Consider the following 15,464-nt stretch of genomic DNA (forward strand, 5'->3'; position numbering starts at 1 on the left):
ACTGGAGCTGTTGGCTGTGTGGTAAGGGCTGAATCTAGGGCCAGGGCAGCCCGGTGGGTGGCAGCTCTGCTGAGGAGATGGGCAGGCCTAAAAATCCTTATGCACGCCTGCGAAGGCATGCACCTTACAGGGAACAATGCCAGCCAGGATTGGGAATGATGCAAAGCTGCTCTGCCCCTGGGGAGCATGCACATTGATGCACCACTTCCAGAGGTGCAGCTTACTTCCTTCCCCTGCCCAGCAGCTGCCCAGCTCCACTGGTCAACACATAGGGGCAGAGGAGTCAGCGCTAACCTTCATCTCCATTCCTTGATACTCCTGGGGCAATGATTGTGGTTGGTTCTTACATGGATTCATGGGAAACGCTTGGTTTGCTGCTGTTTTGAGGGTCTTATTGTTTATTGTTAGGAGATATCTGAATATCTGCTATGTATTTGTAAATATGTTCACAGATCCTGAATGTTTAATATTCATCCTCACGATGATCTGTGCAGAAGGGTGTAGTCCAAGTACACTATTTATTAATTATTCTCCTGTGTTCATTTTGTTAGGAGGCAGAATCAATGGCATGTAAGTAAGGTGACCAAATAAACTTCGTGAATATTTAGCAGCCAAAGTGAGCAGTATATGCAACATGTAGGCTCACCTTTGTTCAAATGACCTATGTGGAGAATATTTGTGAATATACAGTACATTTGCACAAATTAGAAATAATTCACATACAGAAGGCTAAAACTCAAACCAACCCCAAAGTAGTTTGATTGACATCCATCATTTGAGCTTATAATAGTGTGTATACAAGCAACCCTCAGAAACTGCATGATAGTGGGCAGGGTATACAAATTCTCATTCTCCATAGATCAGTCACTTGTCATCACTTTGATATTAAAACCAATGCTTGAATTTATTTGCCACATCTCTACAGTTCATGCATAATGTTCTTCATAAATTACTTATACTTAAGCATTACTGCCAGATTATTTCAAGAAAAGGCAAAAAAGGCCTTGAGGAATGTTGCTAACTGTCTGATTATACTATGTGTGCTTATGTTGTTTACTAACCAGAAATTTTTGCCAGTCATCAGGCAATAATTCCAATCGAGTTAATGATATACACTTGGTTTGCATAATAGTGCAACAAAACAAGCCCACTAGTCATAAAAAAGTGATTCAAATCGGTTACATATTTTCTAAAGACACACCTATAAAGGGTTCAAAAGTAACTGCCTCATGCAGAGCATGTTTTGTCAGAGTATCAAACTCAAAACATGTGCTACTCTAGAAAATAAAGTTTTAAAGCAACATGTGTCAGCCTGGGTTTGCATGGACACGTCTTGACCAGTACTAGATTGCTGCAATAGCTCTCTTCAGAGTAGAAAGCCTGGAGGGTAGCATATCCAATGAAAAAAGTCAGCTTATTTGGTTTCTGGTGTTGTCTCACTCTTGTAATCGTTCAACCATTCACAGGAGATGACTTCCGATGTGACAATGGATTTTCTGTTCCACCAAAGAAAGAGTGCAATCTCACCAACCAGTGTGAAGACAGCAGTGATGAAAAACAATGTAAGTAGCTCTCAGTTCGCTTCATCAGAAATGAAGCAAAGGTTTTCGGGTTTTTTAGTACAGTTCAATAGCTGTACTTATAACTAACAGTGAGCAGAAGGGCACAAAATTTCCTTTTGAATTAAACTTCGTTGAAATGTAGCTTTTTCACTTTATCTATTTTCTTTTACCTGCTTATGTCTTGCCTTATGCTATCTGCTTAAATATCAGTTGATATCTAAAGATGAATGTCTTTATTTTTCTTATTCAAGATTCACCACTACTTTTAGAACTCCTTCTGAACCCCACTTTCCGTTCATTCACACCTGCTTAGTAGAGTCAAAATGTGTTAAATGTTAGCTAGATACAAAGTTTCCTCCCTAGAAGCCATGTCTATTCTAAAAATAATTTTTGAAAAAATGTTGATAAATTTTTGCAGGTCCATGACAGTTAAATAATATATGTTTCAGTTTTGTTATGGGAAGAGTGATCTAAGTAACATGGCTAGAGCTCACACAAAGAACTAAGTGAACAAACAAATAAAAAAATTATGAACTTATAGCTTTGGACTAATAATCTGAGATGTTTCTGAATGTAGCAATGGTCACCTACCTCTAAAACAGCCATCCATACAATCTAAATCCACTGAATCTGGCTTCAAATTAGCTTGTTGAATTGAATTTTCAGCGGAAATTTATTTTTGCTACAACATTAATCTACATTGCAAATGTTATACAAGAATGTGTGGCACAAAAGAGGCCTGTTCTCTGAGGACCTTTTCCTGGAGCACAAGGAGGAGTTTGGAATTCCTGATTTTTTTTTTTTAATTATTTTAAACTTGAAAACTTCAGTGTCTCCAAGTTCTACCAAAGAGTTTCCCTCATGGCAGAACTTCCAAAAAACCTTCTTTTTTTTCATTAGCATGTTACAGGTTTAAAAATATGTATCCTGCAGACATAAGCCACTTTCATCTTCTAGTTCAACCAAACCAAAGGTTAAGCATTCTGTATGCAGTATGCTATGTTAAAATAAATAGGATTGTGAATTACCAGACAAAAAATTAAGCTCATAGACTGCGCCCCTCACAAATGTAGAGCCAAGCATGTACCTTGGGAAGTTTCAATACAATAGCAGTTTGAACACGAGACGTTTGAATACTATGTCAAGTTATACCTGAAAAGTTCAGTTTGAGTATGTAGTGGTCCCTAGCTGTTGTTTCCTCTACAGAAGAATATTTTCTCAGGGCAGATAGGTCACTAAAATACACTCCTTGCCACTTTGGTATAATGTAAAAGAAAACGTGTATTTTTTATTAATGTCTATGGCATTTCTTTATACACTCTTATTGAGCTGCATACATAATTGTGCTCTAGGGGTGTGCCTACACAGCACAGTTACTTTGAAATAACTGACATTATTTTGAAATAACAATGTTTACACAGCAATTCTGTTATTTTGACAATTTATTCTGACTTCTGTAAACCTCATTCCAGGAGGAATAATACCTATTCTGAAATAGCTATTTCAAAATAGTTGTAGTGTGGATGCTCCAGTGCTGCTATTTCAAAATAGCTCCTCCCCAGGGCCATTCAACTAATTACTCCTTTGCCTCCTGGGGCTCTAAATCAAGGTAGCATGTCCACATTAGGGAAGCCTGCCTCAGACTAATTTTGAGGCTTCCCTGCAGTGTAGATGTGCTATTTCAAAATAAGCTATTTTGGAGTATTTCTTCTGGACATACCCTAGGAGACTTATTCATGAGAAAACAGGAGAGGGAATAAGAAACACCAGAGGACTCCTCTATAGAAATTCTATCTCAGGAGCCAGGGAACAGATCTAGAAAGGAAACAGACGTGAATTTAAATTAGAGTTGGGAGAGCCACAAAATTGGAAATTTGTATTTCAATCACCTAGCCCCCAGAGTTTGGGAGCATCTGCATCTGAGGTTTTAGATCAGATTAGTCTACAATGTCTATTGTGTGAATTTAAAGTAAAATACTTATTCCTCATTGACGACACTTATTCCACATCAGAAATGCCTTCGTGTGGATTAAGCTAAACTGCATAAAGGGACTTGAACATGGAATAATTATGTTCACATGGACAGCTAGTACAAAACAGTTATTCTGGACTACTTTCCTATACAAGATTCAAATGCCCTATAAGCCCCAATTAAAATCAGATCCAGATCTGGGTTTTGATTTTGAAATATAGGCCATTCATTGCCCACTGACAGTCAGAACTATTCAGATTCAAAGTCTTTGTCTGGGGTTGTCTTTTGTTGAGGCCCCAAAACTGCACTGTGAGGTGAATGGGTGGACCCCTGAGCTAATGCAGAGCGTAACTGATTTCATTTGATCTCCATGTGGAAATAAGGGGTTTAGCTGCATGGGCCAGATCGTAGGACTGGAGCTTCAAGTGTTATACTTTTATTACCATTTTGTTCTAATCTTTTTCTCTTTCACATCTAAGCTGTGTGTGCTTGATAGAGGGAGGGAAATATAATATAAAATTACCTTTAAGCTGTGAGCTTCTGTTGCAAAATATTCATTGAGTGGGGAGGTGGGAGGGCTGAAGGAATGAAAACTGCTGTTTTAAAAACATATATTGCTTTCCCAAGATAGCACTCTTGAAAATGATACATATAAAAAGCATGTGTGTTGGCTAAATGTTTAACTCTCCAAAAGCACTCAAGGAGCCATTAAAAATATACACACTATTTTAACTGAAAATGTATATCCTGCAGACATAAGCCATTTCTATCTTCTAGTTCAACCAAACCAACGGTTAAGTACAAAATACATATTTTCTTTGTTGGGGCAGTATCTTCTTATAAAAAATTCTTTGCTAGTGTAATGCAATGTTTCCTGTTTCTGGGAAGGATTATCAAAATGAAATAGATACTGTTAAACCTGAACTGTTGTTTGTTTCTCTATTGAGATTTAGACGGATTTTTAAATTTAGGGATAACTTAAAAGATTTTGTTTTATTTATAATTCTGAGAAAAAATGTGTCGGAAACAACCCACACATTTCTTTTCCCTCCCTTCCTCTTCCATAAGAACATAAGAATGGCCATATTGAGTTAGGCCAATGGTCCATCTTGCCCAGTATCCTGTCTTCTGACAGTGTCCAATGCCAGATGCCCCAAAGGGAGTGAACAGAACAGGTAATCATCACATGATCCCTCTTCTGTCATTCATTTCCAGCCCCTGATAAAAGGAGTCCTCAAACAGTAATTTTATCTGTGTAAATTTATCTCCCAGCAAATTGTTAGACAACTTCTAATTAGATGTTCTGTGAAAATAAATAGAACTGATCTTTTTAAAAGAATAATCATATGTGATCAAGAGTTTTAACTCAAAACGAAACACTTTGCTTCTTATTCTAACTTGTTTGTTTTTAATTTGGTTTTTCAACTATGGAAAATCTATTGAGATAAGACTGTGTGTGATTCATTTTATTTCGTATAATGAGGCAACTATGCTCCAGCAGTGTTTCTGATAATGAACCATTCACATGCTTTTCAGCCACTGGAAGATATAGCACATAACCAAAGATGAAAACAACAACAAAAAATCAAGAGCTGGCTCAGCTAATATACACATTAATCTATACCAGAATGTCTACGCCAGTGCAGTCTGCTCCCTCTTTTGTGCCTCAGAACTAATCAGTGTGTTGAACTGATGAAGGTACAAAGAGAGACATACACTATATTATGGTTTAATACAACTGTGTTTAAAACTATTATACAACTGTGGTTATCTCCCTTCAGTTACCTCCCAAAATTCCATTGTGGAACAAAACTTGCACCATGGACCTAGTTTCTAAAAACTTAAGGCTAGGTATGAAAGCCAACCCTGAACCCTGACTAAAGTCAGCCACGATCCACTTCCTTTCTCCATGCTGGAGGGAGGAGAGATCCGCACTGTGCATTGACCAATGCTCAAGCAGTCCATTCCCTTAAAGGGACCTCAATCAGACACTTGTTATCATATCAGCCACACTAAAACTCATGGCAGGAGACAACAGCAGTCAGTTTGAGTATCTTACACACTTCTACGCCATTGGGCATTTAGAGAGGAATCCACTGATTGTTTGAGGTCTTCCAAGAAAATATCCCATCCATTGTTGGATAGATGTACTTCATCTTCTCTAAACAACATTTGTTGGGGAAGAGAAGGATGTTACATTTAATTCTTTTATGGGAAATAATTATGTGCCCTTGTCATTTATATGCTTGCCTGTTTCACAATTCACTTCTTTCTTGTCTTGGTCAAGGTTGTCAGACCTGGAGACTCCTCACCAAACTTGCTTTGGATAGAATCTCTCAGCAGTTCAAGACTATTTTAGGGAAAATAGATGAAATGTGGCTGAGAGCCCTCTTTATTCTAGTGATCAAAATAAGCCCTTTTTTCTGTGCCCAAACCATTTTCTCCCAAGTGAATAATGATCACCTGCTGGAAATGAAAACATCCTGCCATAGAGTGAATGATGGGCACTATGTGATTTCACAGTCATCTTCTCTTTCCCTAATAAATCAGGCAGCTAAAAAGGGGATATCTAGCGCTGAGCCAGATTTTTGCCAGATACCTTTTCACGTGCCCAATAAATTTTGATGAAAGCTAATGTTAAAATTTATATAATAAACACATTAAGGAAAGAATGTCTGTTCATCTGTATATAGTGCTTATATTATTCAAAAGTATAATGGTTAGTTTAAAGTAATAAAATATATAATTTGTAATAACCCACACGTAGATTAAAAATATAATAATACAGGTTTGTTATCATCCAAATATTTGGGTACAATGCTCTCGAAAGGATAAGCAGAGAGTTGATTGTAGAAGCCAATATAGCAGTGAGTGAAGATTGTTTCTGAACAATTGAGAATTTAGCATAGCTTGCCCCTTAGAAAACACAATTAATCAGGGAAGTATTTTAATTAACTTTCCTGATTTTACTTCTCATCAGCACTCTTGCTCATCTCTCCTGGGGTATGTCTAGACTGCATCCCTCTGTCGGCAGAGGGATGCAGATTAGGCAGGTCGACATTGAAAATGAGGCAGGGATTTAAATATCCTGTGCCTAATTTGCATAAAAATGGCCACTGTGTTTTGCCAACTCAGCTGTTTGTCTGCAAAAAGTGGCAGTCTGGAGTGGGGTCTGTCATGAAAGAAAGCCTTTTTCAACAGATCCCTTATGCTTCCTGCCATTTCCTGTTGAAAATGGCCAACCTTCTAGATGACTGCAGACTAAAGACCCAGTCCAAAGATTGGGGAATCCCTTTGTTCAAAAATAAATACCTTCTATTACCTAATACCTTCTCTAGCAGGCCAATGCTCAAGCCACTGAGCTATCTCTCCCACTCCTGGGTCCAGTGTAACCTAGACAAATTGGAAGATTGGGCCAAAAATAAGTCTGATGTGGTTCAACAAGGACAAGTGCAGAGTCCTGCACTTGGGATGGAAGAATCCCAAGCATTGTTACAGGCTGGGGACTGACTGATTAAGTAGCAGTTCAGCAGAAAGGGACCTGGGAATTACAATGGATGAAAAGCTGGATATGAGTCAGCAGGGTGCCCTTATATCCAAGAAGGCTAATGGCACATTGGAGTGCATTAGGAGGAGCACCTCTAGAGAAGATGTAGAGAAGTTATTATTCCCCTTTATTTTGCACTGGTGAGGCCACATCTGGAGTATTGTGTCTGTTCTGAGAACCCAAGTATAGAAAGGAGGTGGATGCATTGGAGATGGTCTGGCAGAGGGCAACCAAAATGATTAGGGAGCTGGAGCACATGACCTATGAGGGGGGTCTGAGGGATCTGAGCTTATTTAGTCTGCAGAAGAGAAGAGTGAGAGGGGATTTGATAGCAGCCTTCAACTTCCTGAAGAGAGGTTCCAAAGAGGATGGAGAGGGGTTGTTCTCAGTAGACACAGATGGCAGAATAAGGAGCAATGGTCTCAAATTACAGTGGGGGAGGTCTGGGTTGGATATTTGGACAAACTATTTCCCTAAGAGTGTCATGAAGCACTGGAATGGGTTACCTAAGGAGGTGGTGGAATCTCCATCTCTAGCGGTTTTAAAGTCTTGGCTGGGATGATTTAGTTGGAGTTGGTCCTGCTTTGGGTATGGAGCTGGACTCAATGACCTCCTAAAGTCTCTTCTAGCCTTGGGATTCTATAATCCTATGATTATATGATCCTGAAATCTGTTATCCTGACTGGCACAGGTACTCACACAGAACTGAGATTTTTGAAGGCTGTGTAGGATGAGGAGGACAAGTATCCCATTGGTGTAACTTTGTTCAAATAAAATTGTTCCATGAATTGAAATCCTAAAAGATCAAAGTCAAAGGGGTACATAAGCAGCAAGTCTGAAGTCTGACTTCATACCATTTTTTTCTATCCAAGCTCCTTCATATATCCTTCTGTTCAGTGCAGGATCAAAGGAGGGACAGCATGCCATGCAGAAAGAAGGGTCAACAGCAATCGTGAATCCTAAGTAAATGAAGTGGGGAGGTCTGGAGGGCAGAACTGCCACCTTCTAAACCAGGGAGAGATTCCCCTACTGTGCCAGAATCAGACCCAGCCACTCCATTAGTGGGTATGGGCCATGGGATCCAGGTGGAAACATCTCACCAATAGCCCTGTATTTTGAACTGTCCATAGGGAAGTAATACCATGCCAGAAGATGTTGTGAAGGCTAAGACTTAAACAGGGTTCAAAAAAGAGCTAGATAGATTCATGGAGATTATGTCCATCAATGGCTATTCTCAGGATGGGTAGGAATGGTGGCCCTAGCCTATGTTTCTCTGGAGGTGGGTGACAGGGGAGGGATCACATGATGATTACCTGTTGTGTTCCATCCCTCTGGGACATCTGGTATTGGCCACTGTCGGCAGACAGGCTACTGGGCTAGATGGACCTTTGATCTGACCCAGTATGCTATTCTTATGTTCTTAATTTCCAAAGGCATTATCACCTGATGAGGATCCCCCAATGCAGAGGAAAAACTGCCTCCACCTGCTGCCCCATAGGCTCACTGGCTGAAGCAGGGGGATCAGCCAGCAGTTTCTCCACTGGACACAAGTTCCTTCTTTCAGTGGTTGTTCTTGTTTCCCCTCTCTGAATCTTCTGGATTTTCTGGTCCCAATTTACAGCGGTTAGTTCCTGGAGCTGGAAGTACTTTACCAGCCATAATATGAGTTTAAGTTGCCAGAGTGGCCACTCTTCTTTAAACTTCTGAGAGGGCACCACTGGGCCTGCTTAAGGAACCTGGGAGCAGCTCAGTTGCTCTAAGTTGCTAGATGAATATCTTCTGCTCTGGCAGTGACCCTACAGTTGCTGCTCCACTTCTCTCATTTGGCAGCCATAGCTGCTATTGAATCAGAGCCTTCAAAATGGTGACTTACCCTAGCAGTAATTTGCAGTAATCACCCCCACCTCCTGCTTTTTTAGTCACCCAATCCAATCAGTACCAAACAGTGATCAATGGGGCATGCTGTGGTGTCCAGATAAGATATACAATGTCTCACCCATTCCCCAGGCTGGGCAGTGGGATAAAGGGAAAGGGGAAAAAGAAAGAAAACCCTCCCTTAACAACATGTGGCGAACAAGAATAAGGAAGGGGGGGGGGGGACTGCATGGAGCATTATCCTACCTTCTGGTTGAGCTCTTCCTCCACTCCTGAAGATGCCTCTGGTGCTGCTGGCCCTATCAAACTGGCACCCCAAAGAGAACTGAGCATTTGTCAGATTTAGTCATGAAGGGTACCGAATGCCAGCTGGTCAGTACTGCATGCCCTATCCATCCACTGATGAGATTACGCCCACTTCCAGGATTAAGCCATGAAGATTTCTGGGACTGAGCTCATGCTTTCCTAATGTTATAACCATGCTGCTAAAAATCCAGGGTTTAATACAGCAACACAAAAAACAGGGGACTTAAATTATTTGTGTTCAATGGTTATTGCCTAGTGTTTAATCTTCACTGATACTTGAGAAAGCCCAGTGCTAACATGAGTAATAGTGTGTATTAAAGTATTTGAAGTAAATGATAATTTGGTGATATTTGCAGTATGTCTTAAGAACAATTTTATGCAAACAAAATATTTTTTGCTTGCCTGCACAGTTTCCTGTACATTTGTAGAGATGGATGAAAATATATATGGGACCTTACATGTAGTGGGCCAAGAGCCTGAATTACATCTGCAGTAGTAAAAGAGGATATGAAATCCTCCAGGGGATAGACATTGACTTTTGTTTTGCAACCTTCAGACTCCTTTCTCTGTTATGTTCACTGCTTTGTTTAATGCTCTTGCTCATTGTGTTTGGTCTAACATTTAGAAAGTCTTTCTCATTTGTTCTGGAAGGCATGTTAGGATATGTCTGAGTTCTTTGTAAGTTATAACTAAGGGTAAGGTTTTGTCATGGTTCTTTTTAGTAAGTTACAGGCAATAATGAAAAATTTGTGGAACCTATGACCTGTCCATGACTTGTGCTAAAAATCACCATACAAACCAGCCCTGGGTGTAGACCCCAACTCAAGTTGCATGGCAGGGACCCAGGGCCCACATGAAGTCATACAAGTCTGGTAAATTCATAGAATCTGAGACTGCCGTGACCTCTATGACTAAATTGTAGCCTTAGTTATAACTAATGATGTATACATTCATTTGTACCTATTTCACTGTGTATGGTTGTATTATATATTTGCTCAATGACTCAAACCTTTCCTGCATGCAGTTTCTGACAACAGTCCTCTTTGATTAGGTGCCTCTTATGAAACATGTGACTTTGAAACTAAGCCGTGCAATATGTTACATGATTGGGACTTACAGACTGGATGGACTAGGAGAAATGGCCTGACCAGCATGGGATCTCCACATTCTGACCACAATGGGAATAAGACTGGTAAGAGTCACCTATATTTTAAAAAAGGAATAACCATGTCTTTCTGAACTCCGACCTTGAACAATAGGCTTGCAGTTACGGTGTGTGAGGTAGAATTTTTGTGTCTAGGGGTGCTTAGTCATATGATTTATAATTGCATTGTTTCTGAAATACTAGGTAAAATATAGTATGTTCTATGTAGGAAGCAGAATTCTGCAATACATGACATTTCCAAGTGGACTTAAAGAGTAAGCCTCATGAACAGCATTGCAGAGCAATCATATTTGGATAGAGCAAAAGCTTACATAACTGGTGGCGCCTACATCTGAAAGAGAAGTTTACAATGTGCTTGCCAGCAAGAAGAAAAAAGCATTTCTGACCTGTTTAGACATTCAGAATCCACTGAAGATTTGAGAGAACCCATCAACTGCAATTCTTAGTACAAAAAGGTAGACAGAGCCCTTCAATCAATAGGACCAAGATCACCTGTGTAATTTCTTCCAGTTTTTTTCTGGCTTTATTTCTGCTTTATCCAAACTCATTTAAAGCTCTTTACACCTTTTGTTCCACTACCATCCAAGCCACATTTTTGGCTAAACACTACAAATCCAGAATCACTGCTTCCTGAGCATACTAATTGCATTAATGCTCATACGCTCTGATATATAGGTGCATGGGACAAAATGGTAGAAGAATTGGGCCCTCTGATTCTTGTTTCTTCTGCTAATCTAAGGAGGGAGACCAAATGGTAATCTTTCACTTTCACAGATGTCAGTTCTGATTGTCTAGGGGATTTGAGTGTTTATCTGCTTACGATAACTTTTCAAGTTTGTGGCCTTTCCTGCTCTCAGTGACTTAACCTGCAATTTACTTTGAAATTTGTTTTATTATGGTTACTGCACAGAATCTAAAAAAAGCATTTGTGTGATGAGAAATGAGTTCTTGGATGTATTGTTAAAGGGAACAATTTTTGCTATCATAATTGATAGCAGCATAAAATCAAAGTTCACCGGGAAGAGTTGATTCCTATGAATATTTACATAATCACTTAGTAGGAGCCACTTAGCATGAGTGTTTTCTCTTTCTGGCTCTCCCTACTCTGTGAACCTTTGTTAATAGTAAAGAAATGGCCATACTTCATGTACTGTGTGTATACACCCCACCTCCCCCCCCCCCCCCACACACCATTTAATCTACCTTATTGTTGTATTTAACATACTTTTTAAAACATCTCCTTAAACTGAAATTTAACAGTCAAATGATCTGGAAAGTGAAACCTGAACTTGTTTGTTGCTTTTAGAATGAAGATATTTAGATAGAGCTGTTTATTTAACTGAGTGCCTTTAAAAGTGAAATGAAATGAGAGACTGGTAGGATTGGTTAGAATCAAGCTTAGGGCTCAAATGCATCACCAGGTCACAGTTCGCTGTGGGAGGAGGAAGTGGACACTTACAACTGCAGAGCCATAGAAGCCCTGGCCAGCACAAAGATGCTAGGAGTGCAAGGAGAGTACTTCTGGACAGGCTAAAAGAAGAGCTCCAATACAGTGGGTCCAGATCATAGTTCTGCCTATCTTAGTCTCTTTTCTGTGATGCTGGTAAGACTTTAGTTGTCCTTATGTTGAGGGGAATACAAGGACTATGACTACATCTTTCTCCCTACCTCCTGGCAGTGGCATAGCCAAAAGGGCCCATTGGTGAAGGGGGTAAGCCTCAGCGCTCAGACTCTGCTGCCCAGCTGCAGTGCCAGGAAGGCTGGAGGATCAGGACAAGTGTTGGGGCATGAGAAGAGCCCAGGAGGGCTGTGCAGGTGGGCCTAGATGCAAAGTGGGAGTGCAAGCCCACCTGTGGCAACACCCCTGCTTCCTAGGGTGTGAGTGGAGATGCTTCTTGACCATCTTCTTATGCAAAGGGGTTAAGCACGCTAAACTCAACGCTTGTAGACAGATGCTGTTTAAATGTCCCAGTACCTCATCACGACAGTGCCCCGTGTAGTGTTTTGTTTGCTCATGCAGATATAACCTGTCACCAGCAGAGACCTATGTAAAAATAATTCTTAAATCAGATGATGACTTGGGCAGAGGCGACAGTACTGGGAACATGCTCAGCTTTTAATTACGGTGCACCTCCACGCTGCCTCTAATAAGCCCAGTGTTTGCATAGTCCCATTTAGACCCATACTAAATTACCATTTTAGCAAAGGTTGCACTGGAGCACAAACCCATTTCCTTAATGATCTTGAATTGTAGCAATGATTTAAGCTGTGCAGTCTATAGGCAATTTCCCTCATTCGTGAAATAGGAAATCCATTTGATAATCATGACTGAATCTTTTGATTAATTAACTTTTTTTGAGTTAATCTTGGATGTCTCCTGGCTTCTTATACTTATCAAGTAATCAATCTGCTTCTGTATGAGAGGTTTTGGAAGCCTATTTTGAAAATCAATTGGAATATTAAGAGGAGTGAGGCAGCAATTTATAGAGTCAGCAAAAGCTCAGTGCCCAGTAACTACAATCAAGATATGGATCATTCTAAACAAATAATAAACCGTAGCCTAAAAGATCTACAAAATGAATGGTATGAAAGGAACAAGAAGAAAATAGAGTTTCTATTGTTTTAAAATTGTTTTTTAATTAAATAACTAGGAAAATGGTGATTACTAGAGTCTTTTAAGGCTTTAAAAGTGTCAGCTTTAGTTTCTCTGCCTCTGATGCTTTAAAAGAGCAAAATTGAAACCCAAGAAGAAAATGACAAATAGATGCTTCTTGCTGAGCTCAAGGTATGGCAGGGGAAGCTACTTGATTCAAATACAAAGGGGACAAGTGCCTGATGGGGGAAGGGCAAGGTGACAACATTGCCATTAATAGAAAGCTGCTGGGAAGGAGGAGAGGGAAAATGGGAACTGGGGTGGGGAACATTAGTATGGAGAACTGAGTGGTTATTGGGAGCTAAGAAAGGGAGACTAGGACTGGCTGGACAAAGACAGAACTGCGAATCAGTGGATTAGGAGGAAGGAGATGTGATGAAAAGTCAAGATGTGGCAAAAAACTGGAATAAAGGGATGGGAATAAGAACATAAGAATGACCATACTGAGTCACATCAAAGGGCCATCTAGCCCATTATCCTGTCTTCTGAAAGTGGCCGATGCCAAATGCCACAGAGGGAGTGAACAGAACAAGTAATACTCAAGTGATCTCTCCCCTGTCACCCATTTCCAGCCTCTGACAAACGGAGGCTAGGGACACCATTTCTACCCATTCTAGCTAATAAATATTGATGGACCTACCCTCCATGAATTTATCTAGTTCTTTTTTGAACCCTGTTAAAGTGCTGGTCTTTGCAATATCCTCTGACAAGGAGTTTCCATAGGTTGACTGTGCTGTGTGAAGATAACACTTCCTTCTGTTTGTTTTAAACCTGCTACATATTAATTTTATTTGGTGACCGCTGGTTCTTATGTTATGGGAATAAGTAAATAACTTTTCCTTATTCACTTTTTCTTCATACCTGTCCTGATTTTATAGACCTCTATCATATCCCCACTTAATCTCCTAAGCTGAAAAGTCCCCGTTTTTTAAATCTCTTTTCATATGGCCCAATTCCAAACCCCTAAATTTTTTCCAATGCTAAGATATCTTTTTTGAGATGAGGTGACTACATCTGTATGCAGTATTCAAGATGTGGGTGAATCTTGGATTGATATAGAGGCAGTAAGATCTCTATCCCTCTTTAAATTATTCTTAACATTCTATTTGCTTTTTTGTCTGCCGCTGCACACTGAGTGGATGTTTTCAGAGAACTATCCACGCTGACTCCAAGGGTATGTCTAGACTACAGGGTTTTGTTGACAAAAGTTTTCTCTACAGATACTGTCGACAAAGCTTCTATCAACAAAGAGCGTCTAGACTACATCCAGTTCTGTCGACAAAGCAAGCTGCTTTGTCGACATAACAGTATGGACACGAAGGACAGTGTAGATGCAATAATGCCTTCTATTGACAGAACTCTGTCAACAAAAGGTGTTATTCCTCATAGAATGAGGTTTACATACATCGACAAAACTGCTGAGTTTTGTCGACGTTATGTCGACATAACTCAAAGGCAGTGTGGACACAGGTATAGTTTTGTCGACAAAAGTCCACTTTTGTCGACAAAACCCTGTAGTCTAGACACACCCTAAGAGCGCTCTCCTGAGTGGTAATAGCTAATTTAGTCCCTATCATTTTGTATGTGTAGTTGGGATTATTTTTTCCAATGGGCATTACTTGGCATTTATCAACATTAACATTAATTTGCCATTTTGTTGCTCAATCGCCTAGTTTTGTGAGTGTGAGGGGGAATGGAAGTTAGGTGATTGAAGACCATGGTGGGAATGAGAAATCACATGACTAGAATGCTATCTGGATCCTTGCTCTCCAGTCACCCACTGACCAAGGATGAATGCGGGGATCTAGTGGCCAATGATGAGGCTGGGCATGCAAAGCAGGTGGCAGGACAAAGATGCAGTATGCAGGGCTGGATGCTCCTCCTGCCAGGCGATCAGTGCAGTCCCCAGTGCATGACACCTCTCATCAGCAAGGCCCTACCTCTTGTCCCATTTCTGAACAGGTTTGGCTGTGCTTTTGTGAGCTGCCATGGCTGGTGAGTGTGGGTAGGTACCAGCCAATTGTGTCTCACCTCTGCTGCCCACCTATTGGCCATCTACATGCTCCCTCTCTCGCTGTCTAGTCCTGCTTAGCCTCTTCATGCTCCACAGCACTGCTGCTCCCTCCATATTACCCCCTGCAGGGCATGTCCTGCTCCCAGCTGTGAGGAGCTTGATCCTGATCAGAGTAGTCAGTTCACCAACAGTCTAGCTGGAAGGCTCCTTCCTTCTCCTATTGCTTATGGCTCGACTAGAGCCCCATGCAAGCCCAAAGCCCTCTGCGCAGAGTGCTGGCTAGCAGATGCAAAGCCCTGCCTATGCCAAAGCCCTGTGCAGGGCTGGCACAGGAAAGCCTCTCCACCTCTTAGCTAAGTTCTGGAGTGGG

General features: G+C 40.7%; 1 protein-coding gene across 1 annotated transcript in view; it reads left to right on the top strand.

The window, feature by feature from the left end:
- Positions 1-1,284: 1,284 nt before the first annotated feature.
- MALRD1 (MAM and LDL receptor class A domain containing 1) overlaps positions 1,285-15,464 on the top strand; it is a 439,697-nt gene continuing 425,517 nt past the window's right edge. The window contains exons 1-2 of the mRNA XM_075922485.1: positions 1,285-1,562; positions 10,314-10,454. Coding sequence (XP_075778600.1) covers positions 1,400-1,562; positions 10,314-10,454 — 304 coding nt within the window. The 5' untranslated portion in view covers positions 1,285-1,399. The remainder of the gene's footprint in view (positions 1,563-10,313; positions 10,455-15,464) is intronic.

Source organism: Pelodiscus sinensis, chromosome 2 (assembly GCF_049634645.1).
Source record: "Pelodiscus sinensis isolate JC-2024 chromosome 2, ASM4963464v1, whole genome shotgun sequence".
Lineage (NCBI taxonomy): Eukaryota > Metazoa > Chordata > Testudines > Trionychidae > Pelodiscus > Pelodiscus sinensis.